Consider the following 22,855-nt stretch of genomic DNA (forward strand, 5'->3'; position numbering starts at 1 on the left):
TCTATGGCTCTGCACAAGCCTCAGGAATGGACCACCACTTTGCTAAGGTGTGTTGGAAGCATCCTGGAAAGAATGTCCTAAAAGAAATTATTTTTTTCACTCAGTGCCTCTTATAGCCTTGTTCCATCCATGTCTTCTTTGTGGAGAAGCAGATGCACAGCTTCCCACACCTTCAGCCCTTACAGCAGGGTTTTTCTCCTGATTGCTCTTCCTCACAGAGTGCTGTGTTGCTTGAGCTGCTTTTCATGTGTGAATCGTGAGAAGTTGTACTTGCTCCAAGGTTCTCTATTTGCCTTTATATTCCCAAGTCTCAGCTCAGAAGGGGTGACGTGGCCAGATGATCTACATCCAGTTGTTTTTAAGTCTTGTGGATAAACATGTGACACAACTCTCTGGCATGTTTTTAAGTACATGGGATTCCCATCTGCTCCTCTTTGAGCCAAGTTCACATCTGCTCAGTTTCTAGGGCCAGCCAGGCTTGGAAGTGACCAGTTCAGCATTAGGTTCCTCTAAATTTGAAGGCTGAACACTGTCTGCACAACACTCAACTCCCACTGCCCAGCCACTGCAGGCTGTGTGCTAACAGTGCTGAACTGTGACATCTTGCAGATAAACACTTTCAAACTGTAATGAGTATGTTAAAAGTAATACACATTTTCCAGAGAATACAATGTTAAAATTTATTTCTGTCTAAACATCTCCAAATTGCTCTTCAGCAGTTTGTATCTGATAAAAAAAGATGATTCATTGGTAATTATTAACAACATTAACAAAAATATACAAATCATAATCACTGTATTACAACATTATTTTCAGACAGTGTTAGTAAAGAGCACCTCCGTTTCTGTGATAGCATATTCTATCGAAACAGTTATTAATTTATAAGACACGCCTCTGAAAAATCCTAACTGAAGTTAGCACCTTGTAAAATGTAAAAGAGGAAAAAATTATTAACCAATATATTCTTATCTTGATCCATTGCGATATAGACAAAAGTATCCTATTAGTCATGAGAAAAGTTGCATTTAGAAGTTCCTAAACCTCATAATGAAAATAGCTGTGTTTTAAACTATAACTGGAAACACATCAAGCCTCTGGGTATTGCTCTGGGAGTCTGTGAGAAAGTTAAGGAGACATACTTTCATTTTACTGCAGCAGTGTTCATACACCCAGGCTGAATTCCATGGATTTGAAGTGATGATAATACACTCCTAAATCACAGAACATAATTTCTTCAAAATGAAACATTTTTTGTTTGCTATTAAGACACACAAGGACCCATTAATGGAATTAGCTGTAACTCAGGTGAAGTGAGACTTACAGCTGGAGACTGCCACCTGGATTTTCCAGACCAGGGAGGTAGAAGGTTATCTCCAAATATCACTCCTCCTGGTTACTTTCGATGCTTATTTTAGGTAGAAAGGAATCCCTCACTGTGAGTGCCCATCTCTCATCAGGAGATTGTAGCCTGGATGAGTAGAGGCCACACGAGTAACTAAACCTCTATAAAACAAGCTCACCTGAACTGAACACCCATCAGCTACTCACAGCCATCGAGATGTCTGGGGTAAGGCAGTTACACTCAATCAAATAAGGAACTCCCTGTAAAACAAGACTGATGGAAATGTAAAATTTTGACACCTAAAATTGGTTACTCCGATGGGGTTTTATTTCCAACACTCACTGACATCTGGAGATGAAGATGTGAATGGCACTTCTGGAAATCACACCAGCTCTCTTTAGCTGCATAGTCGATGCTTGTAAACACTGACTAAAAAAATGTGGATTCTCTCATGTTTGCTTGCAATGTGGCAAGAACAGTATGAATTCAATATGTTGATTGGGCACTATTTATATAACACCAGGAAAAGAGATAGTCAGTTGGAGAGAGGCAGCAAAAAATCTGTCTTGCTATAGATGCTGAATTCAAACAAATAAATTACACTTTCTTCTCAAAATGTCACATAAATATGGACTGGCCCACAAGAAATACAAACAGTGGAGCAGTTGGTAACAATTTCTTGGTTTAGAGGTGACATAAAACACTTACCCTACGCAGAGTTTATGACAATACTGAGACCAAATCCAAAGCCCAGATTATTTTTCAACCTGAGGGTGTTCATGCTGGAGCACAACTGAGGACAGCAAAGACTCCTCATCCCTGCTTACATGAGGTTTAGTTTTGATGCTGGAATGGTGTGTAGCAACATTTTTCCTCATATTATGGTAAACCTAGATTTGGGAAGAGGAAATAAAAGATATCTTCTGTTATTGTATACTGTATTTGGAAAACTGCTCTTCTTCCCATGAAGCAGGCACTGGGAAATAGTGTGTCTTGTCCAGAGTGGATACCCAAGTAAGAATTGGTAGTTTGGACAGGAATTATTTATCTTCCCTGAAGAGGAAATAAATATCTGGTATGGATGGAACAGGACTTCCTCAGATCATCCTTATTATTTTGACCTTTGAGAATGACATACAACATTCTGTCTGTGAGGACAAGGCATGGTGATCCCTCGTGAGACCCCCTGGGCCATGCTCAGCTCCCCTCCCATGGCAGCTATCAGCATCACCAAAGCTGACTGCACTGGCTGCTGCACAAGGGAAACCCATTCCCTCAGCACAGACTGAGAGACTTCAGCTTTCCAGAGTCCCAGTGCAAGGAGGAGGAGGAAGGAAACCATCATCAGGAAGGTCAGGATTCTTTCTGATGGCAGAAGAATATGCCCCAAGCTCTTACATGGATCCATGGGCAATGTATCCATAACAGAGTTGTGTATTTCAATAGAAAGCATGAGTCTATCCCTCAGCTCATTGTGATCTGTGGAACTACATATAACCCCCACCAAAACCCAAACCCAGACATTGCTCACATGTTCATTTTACTGTGTTTACTTACAGCTCCTTCTGCCTCAGCCAGCTGACAGGCCAGAGAGGAAACCAGGTAAGAAAAAGAGGGTCTTTTCCTGGAGTCAAGAGCCCAACAGGACTGCATCGTGCAATAGCTGCAGAGGAAAGACATGGCACAGAAAACTTTGGCTCTTGGACTTTCTGTAAATGACTACATGGAGTTGCAGGACTTGAATGGGGAATCATGGGGATCAGAATGATTTTGTAGAAAGAGGCCAGAGTTGCATCAGAGGAAAAGAAGCAGAAAGATAAGGATAAAGGTTGAAATTATCTTACAGTGATTTAATCAGAGTCCTTTGTAAAATCATTGTTGTGGTATGACACATATAGCATGATGTTTGTTTTCCAGCTTCCATAGAGAAAATGTTAGGAAGACAGTGCCTGTCTGTCCTTGGGGCAAAACCTGCTCTTTGTGGACTATGTAGTCTTAAGTAAACTTGTCACAGCAAGACTTTTAATTTAATTTACCATCATAAAAATCTTTCTGAAATTTAAACACCACCTTAGAAATACTGCAGCTCCATCAGGCATCAGTGCAGTGCCTGACTGCTAAAGTCTCTTGCAAAGTTAGTGGGACAACAGGCTCCCTGATATTTAACCCCCGCTCAGCAATCTTTCAGGGGTTAATCTGTCAGATTCCCCTGTACTTCTAATGTCACTACAGCCTTTATATGGTGAGGATAAAAACAGTGCAGTGTCATAGCAAGGCACTCTGTCCCTAGAGCATCTGTGAAACTCCTGCCAGAAGAGCCCAGCCAGCCCAAAGTCCTTCCCTTTCCTCCATGTTCCAGACCCCATAATTCTCTGCCACCTCCTCTTCTCTGGCTCCCTGGGGCTCACCTCTAGGCAAACTCCACCCAGGGACAGAGACACAGGCTGAAAATAATGTGCTGACAGCACAGAATTAGCTTCCCCCAACTCTTCCTTAGCAGAGTTTTTATCTAAGAGGGTCCTTAGCCACCCAGACCTGAAACAAACCTGGTAAAGCTTGATTAAGAAACAAAGTTTAAGAAAGAACCCACCAAAAATTTAGTCAATATGGGAAAACATGTTTTTTCGGAAAAAAAAAAAAAGGAAAGAAAAGGAAAGAAAAGGAAAGAAAAGAGAAGAGAAGAGAAGAGAAGAGAAGAGAAGAGAAGAGAAGAGAAGAGAAGAGAAGAGAAGAGAAGAGAAGAGAAGAGAAGAGAAGAGAAGAGAAGAGAAGAGAAGAGAAGAGAAGAGAAGAGAAGAGAAGAGAAGAGAAGAGAAGAGAAGAGAAGAGAAGAGAAGAGAAGAGAAGAGAAGAGAAGAGAAGAGAAGAGAAGAGAAGAGAAGAGAAGAGAAGAGAAGAGAAGAGAAGAGAAGAGAAGAGAAGAGAAGAGAAAAGAAAAGAAGAGAAAAGAAGAGAAAAGAAGAGAAAAGAAAAGAAAAGAAAAGAAAAGAAAAGAAAAGAAAAGAAAAGAAAAGAAAAGAAAAGAAAAGAAAAGAAAAGAAAAGAAAAGAAAAGAAAAGAAAAGAAAAGAAAAGAAAAGAAAAGAAAAGAAAAGAAAAGAAAAGAAAAGAAAAGAAAAGAAAAGAAAAGAAAAGAAAAGAAAAGAAAAGAAAAGAAAAGAAAAGAAAAGAAAAGAAAAGAAAAGAAAAGAAAAGAAAAGGAAAGGAAAGGAAAGGAAAGGAAAGGAAAGGAAAGGAAAGGAAAGGAAAGGAAAGGAAAGGAAAGGAAAGGAAAGGAAAGGAAAGAAAAGAAAAGAAAAGGAAAGAAAAGAAAAGAAAAGAAAAGAAAAGAAAAGAAAAGAAAAGAAAAGAAAAGAAAAGAAAAGAAAAGAAAAGAAAAGAAAAGAAAAGAAAAGAAAAGAAAAGAAAAGAAAAGAAAAGAAAAGAAAAGGAAAGGAAAGAAAAGAAAAGAAAAGAAAAGAAAAGAAAAGAAAAGAAAAGAAAAGAAAAGAAAAGAAAAGAAAAGAAAAGAAAAGAAAAGAAAAGAAAAGAAAAGAAAAGAAAAGAAAAGAAAAGAAAAGAAAAGAAAAGAAAAGAAAAGAAAAGAAAAGAAAAGAAAAGAAAAGAAAAGAAAAGAAAAGAAAAGAAAAGAAAAGAAAAGAAAAGAAACGGGGGAAAAAACCTATGGTCTGAGAATTAGAAGTTCCCTGGGGAAAGAAAGAACAACTAAATCAATATAATAAATTAGTCCTGTCAAATACACATAACCTTTAGTGTTGATCACTTCTTGCAGGATCAGGCAGCCTTTGTTAGATTTAGAGGAAGATCTGAAATTTTGCAACTAACTTTGGGTAGTTATAGTGTACAATAAATAAAAGGTCATTCAAAGAGTGACCTAGTAAGTATAAATTCTCATGCTGTGCATCAGTTGGGAATACACTTACACATCTTTTGTAGCATAATACGGCTGGTCCATTTGAAATCCACTTTGTATTAATTTGTAGAAATTTGTGTCAACCTGAATACCAGGGTAAGGATTTACACCTGTGGAAATTGTTGGAGAATGTGTGTTAATTCAGAAGCTGCCAAAACCAAACACGGCTCTTTTGTCCCATTGTAAAACCTACCCAAAGAGAATATTTCCCACAGCAGTATTCCGTACGACCAGACATCACTCTTCATCGTGTATGTCCTCTCAAATAAGCTTTCAGGAGCCATCCATTTGACTGGCAGTCGAGCCTGTGCAGACAGGGGATGGGGGCCAGGTCATGCTGTGGCACACGCTGTGACACAGGCTGTGACACTGGCTTTCCAGGTGACTCACTGTGCTTCTCACTGCTAGCATGATTGATTCATGATCGCTGTGTGCAAAGCTGTGTCTCTGTCAGCTGGACATTCCCATTGCAGAGAGAAACAGACACTTCTGAAGAGCCAATTCATCTCATCCATTTTAGACAGCTAAGAAAGAGATGAGCTCAGTCCTGGAAGAGCCACCTTCCTTCCCCTGACTTCACAAAGCCAGAGGATCTGGCACACCCCCACACATATGCTGTTATTGCCCACAACAGTAAACAACTCCCAGTGCTTCAATCAATGGGTGTTTTAGAAAGAGCATGGGTACCATCTCATTTACACAACCAGCTTGATTAGTTTAATTATAATCTAAGAAATTGCTTTTGCCCAGGGCAGGAAAAACTGAGATTTCTGCATTGCCCATACAGATATGCACAAAGCTAGCAAGGAATGAAAAAATTTTAACCTTTTCTTTCTTAGTTCCTTAAATTCTTTCAATGGTATGAAAACCAGTGAGCCCTCATGAACTTACATTGCCCCTGATGATGTAGTTGGAGTCGTTCATTACATCCCTGGCAAGGCCAAAGTCACAGATTTTCACCACTTTCCCACGGGTCACCAGTATGTTCCGGGCAGCAAGGTCTCTGTGAATGCACTTAGAGGGAAAGAAAGGATTAACACTCCACAGCATTTGGCATCAGGGATGGACAATTCCCTGGTCTCTGAGCTGGCAGCTCCTTCCACTTCAGCAGTTTGGTGAATGGCCAAGCTGGACATTCTCTGGTTGCTGGTGGCAAGGAGACAGGGCCAGAGCAGGCACAAATGTGCTGTGCAGTTGCTTTTTACTCAGGGTGCTGCCTAAAACTGCGACCCAGGCTTTGCTGTTAAACCAGGGAAGGAGGTAGAGTTCAAGCTTGCCACTGAGTGGCTCTGTTCTTCAACTTGCCTTTCATAAAGTGACCTATTTTTAGCATCTTTTCTAGCTGAAAAATTTGCTACCCTTCACCGTACCGATTTGGACTCAAGAAATTCCATTCCTTTGGCAACTTGATAAGAGAAGCAAAGAAGGTCTTCAAAAGTGAGCACATTAAAATCCTCTTCTTCATCCACCTGTGTGCTTGCATCCTTAATGTTATCTGTACAAAATAATCAAAAGTTTGAGTTTTCCATGGACTTCCTCACTCTCTGATTGTTTCCACTGACTGTTATAAGGATTTTCACATGTTTCTACCAAGAAAAACATGACAAAGAGTGTCCATCTTTTTGCATCCTTCACTCAGATACAAAATAAAGACGAGTATTTTCATACTCAAATACTATGTATAGCGTGATCAGAAACATAAGCCTCTGATCTTAAGTGTTGTTGAATCCCTCTCCAGCAAAATTCCTGCCAGGACTGAAGAGAAACATATGACAGAAAGAGGGCTCTTTTGTCATGGGATCTGGTCTAGTCATATCAATAACACAATAAATACAACAGCATTACTGAAGATGTAATCAATTAATCACTTACCTTCCTCAGAAAACAGCACAATCCCATTTGATCCCAGTGTTGTATTTATGTTTTGACTTCTTTGTGTGTTTTCAAGTTCATCCTCTCTGCACAGAGTTGTGTTCACACCATACTTCAGGTGAGTCCCTGTCCTGGAGTGGGCCACACATTTTTAAAGGTTTCACACAGTGTATCACATAATCTTCTACACATAAACTCTTTTGCAGTGAAAAACATGAACAGTTACTACTACTAAAAATCTGGACACAGACATGACTCTTCTCAAAACTGGAAAGAGAAACTAGAGATTGTTTGTCTTCTGCAGTCTCCATAAGGAGAATCAAATCTCAGCTCCTCCCAAGGCATTGCTTATTAAAATATGTGAAGGCACATTCACAAGAATTCAATAATTTCACCAGTGTACAGCACAGGTGCAAACAAAGCTTAAAAAGCAACAGCAGTTTTTAAAAGTATCAAACTGTTACTAAATTCTTTACCTAGAGTTTTGATCCTGATGGATATTGTGGTAAAAGCTGAAGTTTTGCTGTTTAAAAATATCTGTCAGTGTCCAGTGAAACTTTTCTCTCTTGCTCCTTAAGTAGTTCAGAAGGTCACCATAGCAACAGTATTCAAATATCAAGTAGATTGGTCCTGAAATAGTTGGAAATGTAAATGCCTGCTGCTATTTATAGCACCCTCCCCATTAAAGCCCTAATGCTGCTTCATTTTCTCTCAGGATTAATCTGTATTAAAACATCTCAAACATCTTCCATTCCCAGGTGGATAAGCTGTACTGACAGGCACGTAATAAGAATTTGTTTACTGACTATAACATCCCTTGGAAAGTCTGTGTAACTTTGTCCTTGTGGTGCATCTCTCAAACTGTATTGCAGACCCGTATAGAAACAGAAAAATCCATGCCCATCCCAGTGGCAATGGGGAGGACAGTACAGGCTATAAAGACACAACATATTTTCTAAACCATGCAGAGTTCAAGCAAAAGATGACCCCTGCTAATTATCTGGAAAGTGTGAATTTGTATCCTTTGACTCATATCCTACCATCTATCTGTGCCACTTACATGCTCTGGAAATATCAGTTGGGGTTTGTTTTGTTTTGTTTTTTCTCCAAGAAGATCTCCTGAAACCCAAGAGTACTTGCTGAGGGGACCTAAACAAGGGATACCCCTTGCAAGGAGAGGTGTCTGAGTAGAGCACTGGTCAGGCCACTTTCCCAAGAAACAAAAAGTACATCCAATTCCTGACCTAGGCAGGCTTGGATAAAAACCACGACCAATCAGCAAGAGCTCAGAGTGGTCACTTATCACCCCGAAAAACCTCACACTGCCACTGCCACTTCACCCAGAAAGACTGACCCTGAATCTGTGGACATTTCTGTCAGAAGGCCACTGTCAAGCAAGGCAGGGCATGCTGGAAAAAGCTGTAAAGTCTCTCAGAGGACAGATGAGAAGGTCTTGAGAACCATGTAAATGCTTCTGAAAATGACACTTGGATATGGCTGGAAGTGTGGCTGCCCTGCCCTACCAGACTAAGCAGGTCTTCCCTGCAGCTCTCCTGCCTACACCATCACATCCTGCCCACTGTTCCAGAAGGCAGTGGCAGTCTGTACAGTTTTAAATCAGCTAAAGCTACTAAGAACAATCTATTTCTCTGCTTTCCTCTTACCCCTTACAGGTCTGTGCCTGACAGTATTGTCGCTGATTTAAACTGTGAAACAAAAGTTAACTGTTCTGCTTGGTCTTTCTGACTAAATAAATGACCACGATGGAAAATCTGTCAAGTTTTTCAGTGTCAGGTGTTACAGTTCATGATAAGGACCTACACTGCGTGAAACCCTGGCATTTCCCTAAGCTGATCTGTTCTTTAGCCTCTCTTCACCATTGGACTGGCCAGAGAAGCAGTTCTTGGGACAAGAATAGCTGTGTAAACTACCTCAATGATAACGTGAGTCACACAATAATTAGTTACAATATCGTGCTACTTTCATCTTAGCCCTCCCCTTTGCTTATTTTTTTTATTCTTCAGTTTTTGTTTTTACATTTGGTCCTTCAAAAGGTTGTCCCTCTTTCCATTATTTATTACTCTCATTTCTTTTATTTTTGTGTGCCTCCTGCCCCTGTAATTTTCAGTTTCTTTTGTTTCCTTGTCTTTCTTTTAGCTATGTTTATCCATTAATTTATGTGAGCCACATGAATAAAAAAATAAAATTATGATTTCCTATGTGAACATAATCATGTGTATACAAAAGTCTCTGACACTAGATAAGTTTTTCCTTTTCACTTAATAAACTGGCTCATGCCAGTGCCATCACCACCCTAACAGGAAGTCCTATTCTATAGAGGGACTGTTGTATCACTTCCTGCCAGTATAATCAGAAACTACCCCTTTCTGTACACATACATGGCCTTAAATATGCTTTCAGTTCATCTTCGTCTTATTTTGGGCCAGCACAGATCAGCAAAATCAGCCTTCATTATTCTGGCGGTTTTAATTGGTACTTTTCCACAATTTCAATTTACCTGATACAGTACAAGCTCCCAGTAGGTTCACAATATTTTCATGGCTTCCAATGTGAGTCATCATTTTCAGCTCAGACATTAGAGCATCTTTTTCTGAAACATCCGGTTTTTCTGTAAAAGTAAGAACACAGATTTGGAAGTCTCCAGCAAAGAAATGAAAATTTAAATGGTTGTGATGCTTTGTCACACACAAATCTTCATTTCAAATTCATTGGACTGACAGTACACTTGGGTACATCCTAAAAAAACCTTTCCAAAGTATAAAAAGATTCAGTCAAAGGTGGAAACTAAATTTGTGTGAGAGAGCGGATCATTTGGAAGCTTGGGGGAGCTTGAGTGACATTTCATGAGTCATGAAATGTCAACATTTGTCATTCTCAGGCTGGCAAAGAATGACAGCAATATATTAAAGTGTTCCCAAGCACAGAAAAAATGGCAGTCAAGCCACGCTGTTGCAGAGAAATGTTAAGAGAAAAAAATGGCAGCCCTATGGCATACAGCCAGCAGCAATCCAACACCTGAGAAGGCCACGCTGTGTTTCAGTAACAGCTTTGGTCTTGTTTTTCAGCGAGCATTTGGTGCTTACGATTTCAGTGAATTGGGTATGTGAACCAAAATGATCAAGATGAGCTTCCTCAAAGACAACCACAAAGGAGTGCACCAAGGAAGTGTAAAACTGATGCATACATGGAAATGGGGGATGAAAACCTGAATGGCAGTGGTGGCAGGAATTGTGTGGGCACATGGTGGGGCAGGGTGCTTGTATTAGTGTGAGGCTCACTCCAATGTATATCAAAAGTTGGGTGAGGTGGATACCAGCCTCTTTTCCCAAGTAACAAGTCAAAGGATGAGAGGAAACCATTTCAGTTTGTGCCAGGGGAGGATTAGATTGGATATTCAGAAAAATGTCTTCACCGAAAGGGTTGTCAAGCACTAGAACAGGCTGCCCAGAGAAGTGGCTGGGTCACCATCCCTGAATGCATTCAAGAGACATGGAGGTGTGTCACTGAGGGACATGGTGTAGTGGTGGACAAGACAGTGATGGCTAAAAGATGGACTCAGTGATCCTAGAGATCTTTTCCAGTGTAAACTACTCCAACATTCTGTGAACAGGGTTATGATGAGTTGGGACCCTCCTCTGCTTGCTGCCAGGGAGGCTTGCTCCTGGACACTGCTTTTATGAGAAGTCACAGCAGCTTGCAGAGAGGCCAGACCACAACAGAAAGGAGTATTCAATGCTTAGTACCCTTATTCATAAGGAGGGATGAAAAGAAACTGTTTTGTGTCATCACCAAAGAAAAAAAAAGACTACAGGAAATTGTGCTGGAAGTTTTGGAAACAAGCTAGCCAGACACAGCAGGCTAAGGGCTTGCCACAGCTAGACAGCCCTACAAGAGAAAGGGGCCTTACACCAGAGGTCATAGTCACGGATATAAGCAGTAGGCTGATCTGCACTGGGGATTTGCATTTCTCCTCTTTAGAGGCTCCACACCTCCCCACACAACACAGATCTTCTGTAGTGTGCATGCAAGATGCTGCAGGATGAGGGCCCTTCAGCAGTACCCTTCCAAACTGGAACAGGGTTTTGAAAGCACTTTGAGAGGACTTTGAAGCCAAGCATTTGTAAGGTGTAACTACTGAAAGTTTTCTATATAAGGGGGATTTCTAATGCCTCTTCTACTTTGGAGATAATAGGATACATCACTGCTTGTGGGAGGCACCAGAGTTTATCATACCTTTTAGCATTTTGACTGCGACCTGGACTGAATCTCCTGCATTGTTAATTCCGTAAGCTGTTGCATTCACTACTTTCCCAAAGGCCCCAGAACCAAGGACCTGTCCTACAAGACACAAAATGCCAGAATTATTTGCTGCTGGTACAGTACAGACTACTGCTTCAGTTTTGGGATTTACCTTATGGATTGCTCACCAAATTCCAGATTTTCCCTGGGAAATTCCCATTTTATATCATATTCAAATTCTCTGAAGTCGATGTAGATGTATTCATTATCTGATGGACCTATCATCCGTATCATTCGCCACTGGCTTTCATATTTGAATTGCTTTGGAAGAAAAAAACACACAATGAAATAAGTCTGACAGAAGAAATGGCCTGGTGGGAACAAAAGAAGGATGGTCAGGTATTTATGTTTGCTTTTACCTTTTTGTATTTAAGAAAAATGAATATAAACACAAAAGCAATCAAGAGGAGAAAAAATCCAGCAGAGACATAGAATGCAGCATTGTCCAGGGGGGATGAAACAGCTCCTGCAACTTTAAAAGACACATATTACTACTCACTGAAACAGAGTTTGTGTGTACAGCTAAAAATGCAAGGAGAACCCATGGTCAGTTCTGGCAGTGTGCAGCCCTCTCACACCCAAGCCTCCTCTGCATGGGGAGTGAGATGCAGCCACATGCAAAGCGAGATGGGCAGTGGGCATTAAGTTCTGGGTCATTCTGACATTTGTTTTCATTGAAAAAAAAAGAGCTAAATTCGTTAATAAACCTAAGTGCATGGAGGTGTTGCTGTGATCCTTGGCTTGAACTTTGTGAGCACAAACAGGAATAAGATGTTGATTAAGGTAGATGAGCATGCAAACATGAAACCTACGCTCATATTTTGGTTGTTTCTAAAAGCATAAGCATTATGATTCCTTTCTAGTCTAATTTCAGCATGAATGCTCAGACTCTGAGAGTGGTCATAACTTGTGTCTGCTGCAGTCAAAAGCACTAAACTGCTTTTTTTATCATGACAAAGGAAATCCCTGTATTGCAACTACCTGGGTGTTTCAAAACAATTCCTGGTGCGACAGCATGTTCCCCCTGACTGAAATATTTTTCTCTATGGAATACATATGGTGTTACAAGCACAAAGTGCAAATAATCATACTGACTTTCTGGTTCAACGAGGAAATAATCTGTCATTGCCTCGACAAGAAGAGAGACTACTTAACCAGGACTTCACCTTCTGTCACCTGCCTACAGCAGTTTAAGAAGGTTTCTTTCCCAGTACTCCTGCTTTCCTGACAGGGATTGACCCTTCCGTGGGTCTGTTGGCTCAGCTATGACCTTGCTTGGGTGTGCAATGACCTCCATGGGGTGAGGAATGCTCCCATGGGCATTTTTGGCAGCACCACAAGGACCTACAGGAAAGTAGTAAGAGACAGCACATGCCACCAGCAACCAAAGTGCCTTTAGCTCTTGCCAAAGTTGATTCTTTCAGATTTCATGTAAGGATGACCACGGTAAAATCAGAAATCAGCCTCAAAGTTTGGACATGGCTCCATCCTGCACTTCCTACTCATTTCTTTTTATTTTAATGAGGGAGGCCTCTGCTTTGGGCCTAGAGAAAAGAGAATTTTGTCTCCCATTCACCTACCATTTCTGATACTGTGTACATACAGAGCTTGTGTTTTACCTGCAGTGCCATTGCATGGTCAGCCATTTAACCAGATAGAAATTATTGTAGGATTTACCATGCCAGCTTTAGTTGAGAAAATCTGTGCTAAAACACTGGCTTCTGGTACCTGACAGGTTAATGAAATTCTTCTCGCAGGCTGAACCAGCTGAATTGTTTGCACAGCACTCCACCGAGAAGTTTGTTGCTGTCTCCTTTATATGTAAAGTACTGCTTGAAATCCACAACCCCAGGGTTCTCCTCTCTGGCAAGAAGTTCTGAATCCCCTCTGTGATTTCCTCTGTGCAGCTGAAAAAGGAAGCAAAGCAGTTTTGATTTTTAGCTCGCAGTGACATTTGCCAAAGGAGAAGGTGGAAAGTTTCAAAACATGTCTTATGTCTGTGTTGGAAGAGAAGAAGGGAAGGGGCTTGGGTTTTGCCAGCAATAGAGTGAGATAAGTGACTCACAGTCACTTACTGGTCTCATTTTTGGTGATGGACATGGCAGGGTTAGCAGGGACTGAGCTACCTCCTGCACTGGGCTCACTCCCACTCTCCACCACTGCCTTGGCAGGGTACCTGCGCCCCTGAACTCTGCAACCTCCATCGATTTCACAACCGACACAACCCCCCCATACCTCATCTATTCCCACTGGTTTCGTATTTGCCTCAAACATTCAAACCACTGAGCAGCTGCAAATGAGCCACTGCAAAATCTATAAATGCTGTATGAACCCAGAGTGAAAGTTCTATTTCCTTTCCCTGAAGGTATGCCATTTCACCCATGAAGTTTCTCTCTCTCATGATGGAGAGCCTCCATCCAGCCAGATGGAGAGTATTAATGACCTATTTAAGGCTTGATTTGTAGTAAGAGGGAATTTTACACTTGAGGGAAAGGAGGTCCCTATAGATAATTTTGACTTCTAGCTTTTCTATCATTCATCAGCTTACTGTCTAATTTACTCTCCACATAAATAAATGAGGAGATAAGAAATAAATTAAATCTATTCAGCTCTACTCATAACACTAGCTTCAACATTTGGAAGTTCCTCAGAAAAGATATGTCACAGCATTTTCTTTACAAAAAGATGATTTAAGGAGTATTTTAAACCCACTAGCTGCATGTATTTTTTCCTCTTCCACTGCTGCATGAACAGATTGATATAAGGAAGCCTTTTAAGAGGTATGGATAAGAAAATAGTCTAGGTATTTTTTTATGTCTAGCTAAAATAAATACTTCAGAGTTTATCCACAGTCTTACAAAGGAAAATTTGACTTAGTATTCTTCAGCACCATGGGATTATTAGTTTCTTGGCATATCTAAAATAAAAACTGCAGAGTTCACAAACCAGGTCAAAGCTGTTTCAACATTTTTTTAAATTTTAGAGCCTGACTCAATGCCTTAAATAAATAGAGGAAATAGAGACATTCTTACTAACTCTACTGGAAATACTCTCACTAGCTTTACTGGAAGCACTCTCACTGGCTTTAGTGGCTTTGGTAACAGGTCACCATAGCAGGTCGTTTAACCAAGGCTTAATCAATTAATCAAGCCTTTATTAACCAATGCATTCCCTGAGTCCCCATAACTTTGATAGGCTAAGAAAAAAACTTAGATTGGACTTTGCTACCACCTAACTGTTGATATAAACCCAGTGGGGTCTATTTTGGTGTAAAGAGCCCAACATACACATCTTCATGGACTTCATTTGATGGCAATAAAAAACTAGGAAAACTTCCCCTAATTTTGGTGATCTGGTTCCCCTGGAGTAGGGCAACCAGTTAAGTGTGCATTTTACATTTAGTTTGTTACAGGCTGGTCTTCATTTAATCAAGGATAGCTCAGATAGTCTTTGCAATGAATAAAAAGAAAGAAAGTTATTTACTTGGATGAGTTCAGTTCACGACAGTTCCTCCAAACCCAGGATGAGGCAGGGTAACCTTCAGCAACACAGGAGATCTGCTTGAACAGTGGCTGCATCCTTATTTCAGGCTTTTCTGCAATAAGACAACACACAGCTTAGGGACATGGCTTAGTGGCATATTTGGGAGTGCTGGATTAATGGTTGGATTCTGTGATCTCAAAGATTTTTTTTTCAACCTAATCAATTCCATGATTCTGTAAGACAATTTCTCTCAGTGCTTCAAGTGACAAAACCCTGTACACTTATGTGGCAATCTGCTGAGACCAAGGTCTGCTTCTGTTTTCAAAATAAAAAACTGCATGTCAGTGAGAGCTGGGTGTAGCTCACAGTCCTGCTCCTTCCTTGGTTTTGTGGATGGCAGTGTGGCAAGGCAAGGGGAGCAGCCACTTCTCTGTCTGGGCACAGCCAGGCCAAAACAATGGCAGAGCCAAAATTAGAAGCCTTGACTTCTATTTTTCTGACTCAGACTAAGCAGCTGGCCCTAGGACTGCCCTGGCACTGAGGTTCTGCATGTCCAACTCGTACAAAATGTGCACAGAAGATCCTTGTATAAATAATGTATCACAAATAAAGCCCCCAGACCTGGAGCAAGGGAGAGATGCTGCAGTCCTGTGGCAGAACTGAGATCTCTGAGAACATTGGTCAAGACTGTGCATGTGTGTGAATCGTGGGCAGCGGTGTATGAGGCATTGCAGCCCAAACACACAAATTACACGCCAGAGGGTCTCCACACTAACTACATTAACTCATAAATGCCATTAGGGAAAAAATTTCATAAACATGGCATAGAAAGCTAATTCCTAATGGCAGTAAGGGTTTCCTCCCAACTCTATATCTCATGTGGTTTCTGCAGCAGTCACATATGTTCCAGCTTTGTAGAGATAGAATGGAGTTACTGTATTTTACTGAGTTCCTAGGCTTGTAATTTTCTTAAGAAGCATTAATTTTCTCAGTATGCAACTGATTCTTCATATTCTGTTTATGGTAGACTAAAGGGAAGAAAAAAATTAATAACTTTATTCTCCTTTCTCTGTTCTCCATCTCTAACTGACACAAGAAATACAACCCACAAGCATCCAGTGTCTTTCTTTGACCCAGTGCCTGGATTTCAGCAGTGTGATGCAGTGTGCAGAGAATCATATTTTTGCCTTTTGATCCTCCATTTTTAACAATAAATCCATGTAAATGAAATAGGGAACACCAATTTAAAAAACCCCACCATAATAGCTCCATTTAGACCAGTGACAAAATGCCAGACCTTGCCAAATCTTCAGCAATAGTTTTGTTACTTACTTCTCACATACAAAGTGAAATTTTTTGTTACAACTGTATCATCATTTTCAGCATAAAATACATATATCCCAGACTGGTGCTGATGGTCGCAGAACTTTGATGAAATGCTGCAGAACAAAGTCAAAAAAGGGAAAAGAACAAAATATTGACCTGAAAAATATTTCAAATGCAGTCAAAATTCATATATAGGCTTGAAGCAATTCTGCATTCTCTCATGAAGAATACAAAGGAAATGATTTTTGCTTAGAGACTATAAATCCCAGAATCTAACTGTGCTGGTGAGAAGATTGTTTTCCCCCCTCTAGCACTGATTTAATTCTGCATTTTTTTCTCTCACTGTTCCTGGAGCGCACACAGGCTGTCAGGCTGTGATTTTGTTACTAACTCACTGGAAGACAAGACACACCCAGGCACATCTGCTAAGACCAGCAAAGGATCAAACTTTCTTCTCTCTGAGGAACTGTGATGAGAGTTTCTAGCTGATGTGATAGATTGTGTTAGGAAACAACAATGACAGGGAGGAACATAAGAGACAAATATCTCCAAATGGAAAGATCTCACATAGACTCAGGAATGGGATCATCATCATGAGTTCATTGCCAGTGAGATGAAACACCAACCCTCAAGGTAGTTCTGCAGGAGGAAGAACAGCCTCCTACTAATCCCTATGGCCTTTGAGCCAGTGGATGGCAGAAAACCAAAATCATGGGACGAAGCAGGGAGAAAGGAATACGACATTTTACAGGGATGGTATCCCATTTCTGTGTTTTCAACTAGGTTATTGTGTCAGGACAATTGTCAGTTTTGAATAGCAGATAATGCAGTTCATCAGCAGCAGAAGAGCAACTTAAGAAAATCTCTCTTAGGTGTAGTTGCTGACAATTTGGGGATAGATGTTTTTGCTGACAACTCAATGGTAACCATGTTGTAGGTCCCCAGCTCTGTTCTAGTGATAAAGGCAAGCAGGAACATCAGAGAGTTTGAAGAGAGAAGGAAAAAAAAACCCAGACAGCCCATATAAGCAATATGCAGAGGAGGAGAGAGCAGTAATGAGATCAGTCTAGAGAACTAAAATCGTGGTATTTCTCCTTAAGCAAGATACATACAAAGGCACCAAGTACCACCTTGAAATTCTAAACCAGGAAAACTCCCCTTGAAGCCACTGGCAATTTTGTCTTTTGACTAAGGTTACACTTTCACTCAGTTATTGACGTTTGAATGTCTTAGTCTGAAATGGTCTTAACGATGTCTCAGGACTCATGGATTTTTTAAAGTCAGATCCCTTTAAGCTGCCTGAAAAAAGATACAGAAGACGGGGGAAAAAAAATGACCAAACCAAAAATAATTAGTTGCCTTTGAAACTCCAGGTTGGAAGGATTACATCGTAATGAAATTATCAGAAAAAAAAAATTAAAACAGTATCTTTGATACCTGAAAATATAAGGGGATGTGAGCTGAGTATTATAAATTTAACAGAGGACAATTTTGTGTATGAAAAGTCATTAGCTCTTAGGGGGGAAGTGAAAATCAGCAGTGTGATGAAACAGAGAAACCACAAAAGCAAATAGAAAACGGAAATTCAGAAGGAATATTTCAAAATATGTTGTACATTCAGTGACAGGAGAGATGGAGCTCTGGGTTTTGAAATGAAAAACTAAAGAAAAGTACAGAGCTAATTATTAAAATTTAGTATGATCTTTAATCTGAAGGAATAATTTTACAAGAAACTGCCAGAAATTAAGAAAAATAAAAATAGGAAATGAAAAAGGATATAAGAGGAAAAAAGTAGAAGTACTGGGAGACAGGATTGCACAGAAATTAGCTAGAATATGAAAAGTGAGACTCACAGTTTGTTTAGATATGTGATGACTTTTTTTTGTGTTGCTTTGTGAAACTTTCTGCTTTAAAATCACGTTGAAATCTGCAAGGCTACAGCTTGCAGGCAGAATCTCCTGACCACCCTACCCCTTGCTGCTTCTGGCTGCTTCAAACTGAATGAAATATGTACCCCTGCTCTTTGTCCTCAGGTGAGACATGTCTATCCAATGCTTGTATTCAGCCAAAATTGGATCGTTGTGAGGGGTGTCTGTACAAAAGAATGTACTTGTCAGACGAAATAATCAGCAAATTCATGTGTTTTCCCCTCTGTTTTATTTTTCCATAAAATAAATAGTATGCAAACAAAAGCAAAGAATAACCACCCAAAATAAACATAAAACATCCAAATTGTCCAACAGCACTGTCATGTTATGTGTTTGTTATGTGTTTGTTATGTGTTTGTTATGTGTTTGAAGCAGCCAGCAGGCCCCAGCAATGCCTGGTGGCAGTGGCTGTGGCTGAGCCAGCCCGGACCCAAGGCTCCAGGGGGACAGGCTGGCCTTTCCCATCCGGCAGGTGGGGATCAGCACTCAGCAATTGCTGCTGCTTTGCTGCCATGGCTCTGAAGTGACTCATAAATCCCAGGGCAGCAGTTGCACTTTTCTGACTAATGACAGCTGCCTAAGCTATTTCAAAAGTCCTCAATATTATTATTGTTGGCACAGTCTGTAGCACCTAATTCTTATCTGGATTGAATTTACACCCACTGCCAATCATCCAAGCAAAACTGAGTCCTGCTGGTACAAGCAGCGAGGAGAGGTCTGTATCAGCTGCAAAGCAAATCAACTCCCTGTTATCAGCTGGAGGGAGGTACCTGTTGGACAAGGATGAGCAAATGCTGGTGGCTGTCCCCTGAGAGCTCGTTTCCAAAATCAGTCCTGTCAGAAAGCACAGTTCTGCCAAGCCCGTGTCAGGCATTACAGATTAGTCACCAACACCCTCCCAGTGCTATCAAAGTTTGCTGACAGCCCTCACTTTATCAGCAGGGACAGAGTTCCTGTGGCCATTGCCAGGAGATGACAATTTGCTAGCCTGAACTGAGCTGTCTCTGAACCTCACTGAGATCTGACTCCAATACACCATCTGATGCAGATGAAAAGGCCAGCCTGTTGCAAAGATAACTTGACAAGCTAGTGGGTAAAATCAAAGGTACCAAAATTCTATGGAAAGAAATCCTAAAAAGTGTAATCAAGTCCTTGACACAGCTTTATCCAGAAGATGACAGAGATTTTAAGAGCATGAGAAGAAATCAGAGCAGCTGCATTAGGTCCTGCCTGCAGCCTGCTTACTTTTAATGCAAAAACTTGAAAAGAGCAGCTTGGCTTTACTTTCATTGAGGTGAGTAAAAGCTGTTACCTGCAAAGCCATGGGACTACTCTGAAAGAAACCCTGAAGGAAATTAGATAATGTTATCAAGAAATTAGAGAGCCTAGGGAATGGGGAAAGCATTAGCCTTAAACAGGATTCATGCCAGAAGTCCATTGTAGGAAACAACAGAAAAGGTAGATAACTAACAGGTTTGTTCAAAACATGTTTTGCTGCAGCAGCGGAAGAATCCATGACCTGGGTAACGAGCAGAACAGCATGTTTCTGTGACACAGGCACAGGCCAGCACACCCAGCAGAGGCCTGGGAATACAGCACCCTGGACTTGGTCTGAGCTGTTTGAAAGACACTGGGAACATCATCAACAACAGGATGACAAAATGGGGACATGCAGAACTTGTGATCCAGAATGAAAACTGCAACAGCTCTGTGACTCAGAAATGATGTTAGAGAGAAGGGGAATGGCAAAATGCATATGAACTAAAGGGTTGCTGTATGCATAACTTAGCAAAGAGTTTATTATAAACAGAGAATAAAGTGATTCTACAAATTATCTGTGAACTGTTGTTGAAAGCCAAAATTATGTTTGAGCATCTTTTCTTAATGCAGTCTCACCACGTGGCCCATTCATATTTTTTAAAACACAAAGAGAGTATGAAACATCGACAGTAAACCATCCAAATGAGATATAAGGAGGAAACATTATTATATTGAATTATTACAAAAGATTCAAATACCTGCGTTCATTGACACTGTGACTTTGTATACATGGAAATGTGTTTTTGGAGAATAGCCACATGCATCTAACTGGAGGATATGCTGTAAAGTTAACTTCAAAGCAAAACTCTTCCTCACCAATTTCAAAATCTTCTTTAGAGTCAGTTATGTTTATAAATCCCTTTTCTGGAGAAAAAAAAATGAAGGAAAAGATGTATTAGAAAGGCTGGACTTTAATGAAGACATTTTAATTTCTGTATATTTTTTCATTTTGTTTATCACAAGCAAAAACCATGTTACATCACAAAAGGTATCCTGTTAATCAAAATAAGATAATGTTTCAAAATAGTATTGAAGTATTTTCACTGTGTTCAGTTGCAGACAGATGATTTGAACCTAATGAAGTTGCATATTTGGTCAGACCAGAGCACTTCCAAAATTGTCTGACATTTCTCTTCAACCTGCCCTACAGAGTCACAGAACCAATGACTTTATTATTTATTTGGTTTGTTTTAGGTCTGTATTCCAGTTGTTAACAGCTGCAATTCTTGGCTTTCCTTCTTCAGGAACAGAACTAGATGGCACTACCATCACAATCAGGTGTTGACAGTAGTTCTTTCTCCTTTCCTGAAATAAGCTGAAGATTTTGCAAATGAGTCCTGTAGCTGCTCCTGTATTTCTCCATTTAAAACAAACTTATTTAATGCAAGACGACAGCAACATGGAAAAGTGTTTTGAAGAGGTCCATGCACCATGTTCTTCTGGTATTTGGCCTGTTAGGGTGGGTTTTGTTTCACCTAGTGGAGATGTCAAAAGTTCTGTGATTCACCTAAGTTACTTGTTCGTATCATAACTCTCATAAATTCAGTGGAATGAAAAAGACATATTCAATTGTATCCCATCCTAAAGCAGAAGATAACAAAGATGTACTGAACTTCTCTTGGAAATATTATTTCTTGGCACTCACTGATGAAGGAACCAAAGTCGTTTCTGGGGCTAGATGTCTCATGGCTTGGAATGAATCCTACCTAAAGAGACTGAACAGCAGAAATGTGTAGGGGGAGCCTGTCCTAAAGACACCAGTGGTGTTAGGATCAGCTCTGGAAAGATCACAGAACCATATACATTGGAAGAGATATGTAGTCAAACTCCTGCCCAGAGCAGGTCTAGCTGGATGAGGTTGCTCAGAGCCATGTCCTGCTTGGTTTGAGTATCTCCAAGGACTCTACAATATCTGGAAAACTTGTAGTGGTGTTTAATCAGCTACATGGTGAAAAAACACACCATAAAAACATTACTGACCTGTTTTCTCCTTTTGAATGTTTTTCTTCTGATTGTAACCCTATATTCCACTCAGCAAGTTTTATCTGTCTTAGACTACTTATTACTTGGAAACTCTCATAAAACTCACAAACATTTCAGTATTTCAAAACAAGAAACTCTTGCTTTCATGACTGCTATCCTATTTTTTCTATTAAAGGTTTATTGATTTTATACATGAAGCCTTCATCTTTTGGTGCTCATCCTTACAGACAGAATATCATATGAGTGTACTGTTAACAACACAACCAGCCAAGAGTATAGGCTTTCTACAGAGGGCATTTAAAGACCTTGGAACAGTGTATGCCATTTCTCTGGAAAACAACAGAGAAAAAAATATAGTTTCTTTGTTGGAGGAGAAAGTGGCACATTATTGACTGGTTTATAATTTTTGGCAGACTTAAGTGTATTTTTGACTATTTACACTTGGCAATTCCAAAGAGGTGAGATGAAACTCTTGAGATCAAACAAGTCTCTGTGTTCCTCATATTTCTTTATTTTTTGCTTCTAATATAATGTGCTGGAAAATAATCTACATATTGTTTAAGACTGTGTAGTGCTAAAAATTCTTTGTTTAATGCTGGTGGAAACTGAACACAAGACCTGCAATAACAAAGAGCCTTGCAGCCGCACTTGATTGCCATGATCTCTGCTGTGCTTTGAAGTGGCCTAACCACCCTGCCTGACCTGACTGTCACACAAAATGGGATAAATTGGTGAGGAATCAATTACCAAAGAGCAAATCAAAGCTGTCTGGCTGCAAGGCATTATTAGAGATGCAAAGAACACCCATCCATATAGCCATGGTAGCCAGGCTCCCCAGGCAATGGAGTGTGTGCCAACCAAATCGGTTTTCTCTTGGATAAGTTACACCATGGTGTTTCCCAGTGAAGCTACAGGTGTTGAATCATGGACAGTAATGGTTTAAAGGTGGGATGCTGATTGTTTCAGAAACTGATACCCTAACACATCAGCAACTGAGTGAAATCTGTATCTATAACACTGCTGAAGTGAAATCTGCATAGTTAGCGTAAATTCACACCCACAGTGATTGTCATTAACACATTAGGCTAAATGCTGGGATGGATCAGAAGCACAGGATATTCCTGTACAACCTTGGAGAGAGAAGTACAGCTGTTATCTTGGTATGACAACATCAGCCACTTTAATCCATCATATAAGTAAACAAATAGATTTTTTCATTTGCAAAACCAACGAAACCTCAGAAGTTTTGTTGTCATAAAAGGGTACTAAGGAGGGCACAGACAAACAATATAGGTTGGTGCATTGCAGTGAAAAAAATACCCTGCTCAGAAATACAGCCTTCCAGGGACAGTGACTCAAATATTCTCTC

At 40.2% G+C, this 22,855-nt stretch overlaps 1 protein-coding gene across 1 annotated transcript in view; it reads right to left on the reverse strand.

Annotated features, from left to right (window-relative positions):
- Window positions 1-708: 708 nt before the first annotated feature.
- Window positions 709-22,855, reverse strand: part of FLT3 (fms related receptor tyrosine kinase 3) — a 45,683-nt gene continuing 23,536 nt past the window's right edge. Inside the window, exons 9-24 of the mRNA XM_063394723.1 lie at window positions 20,202-20,367; window positions 16,262-16,368; window positions 14,930-15,041; window positions 13,175-13,353; window positions 11,806-11,918; window positions 11,575-11,707; window positions 11,381-11,485; window positions 9,645-9,755; window positions 7,603-7,756; window positions 7,127-7,257; window positions 6,625-6,749; window positions 6,146-6,268; window positions 5,448-5,559; window positions 5,265-5,364; window positions 2,900-3,005; window positions 709-2,232 (exon numbers count right to left, since the gene is read on the reverse strand). Coding sequence (XP_063250793.1) covers window positions 2,098-2,232; window positions 2,900-3,005; window positions 5,265-5,364; window positions 5,448-5,559; window positions 6,146-6,268; window positions 6,625-6,749; window positions 7,127-7,257; window positions 7,603-7,756; window positions 9,645-9,755; window positions 11,381-11,485; window positions 11,575-11,707; window positions 11,806-11,918; window positions 13,175-13,353; window positions 14,930-15,041; window positions 16,262-16,368; window positions 20,202-20,367 — 2,012 coding nt within the window. The 3' untranslated portion in view covers window positions 709-2,097. The remainder of the gene's footprint in view (window positions 2,233-2,899; window positions 3,006-5,264; window positions 5,365-5,447; window positions 5,560-6,145; window positions 6,269-6,624; window positions 6,750-7,126; window positions 7,258-7,602; window positions 7,757-9,644; window positions 9,756-11,380; window positions 11,486-11,574; window positions 11,708-11,805; window positions 11,919-13,174; window positions 13,354-14,929; window positions 15,042-16,261; window positions 16,369-20,201; window positions 20,368-22,855) is intronic.

Source organism: Prinia subflava, chromosome 3, assembly GCF_021018805.1.
Source record: "Prinia subflava isolate CZ2003 ecotype Zambia chromosome 3, Cam_Psub_1.2, whole genome shotgun sequence".
NCBI lineage: Eukaryota > Metazoa > Chordata > Aves > Passeriformes > Cisticolidae > Prinia > Prinia subflava.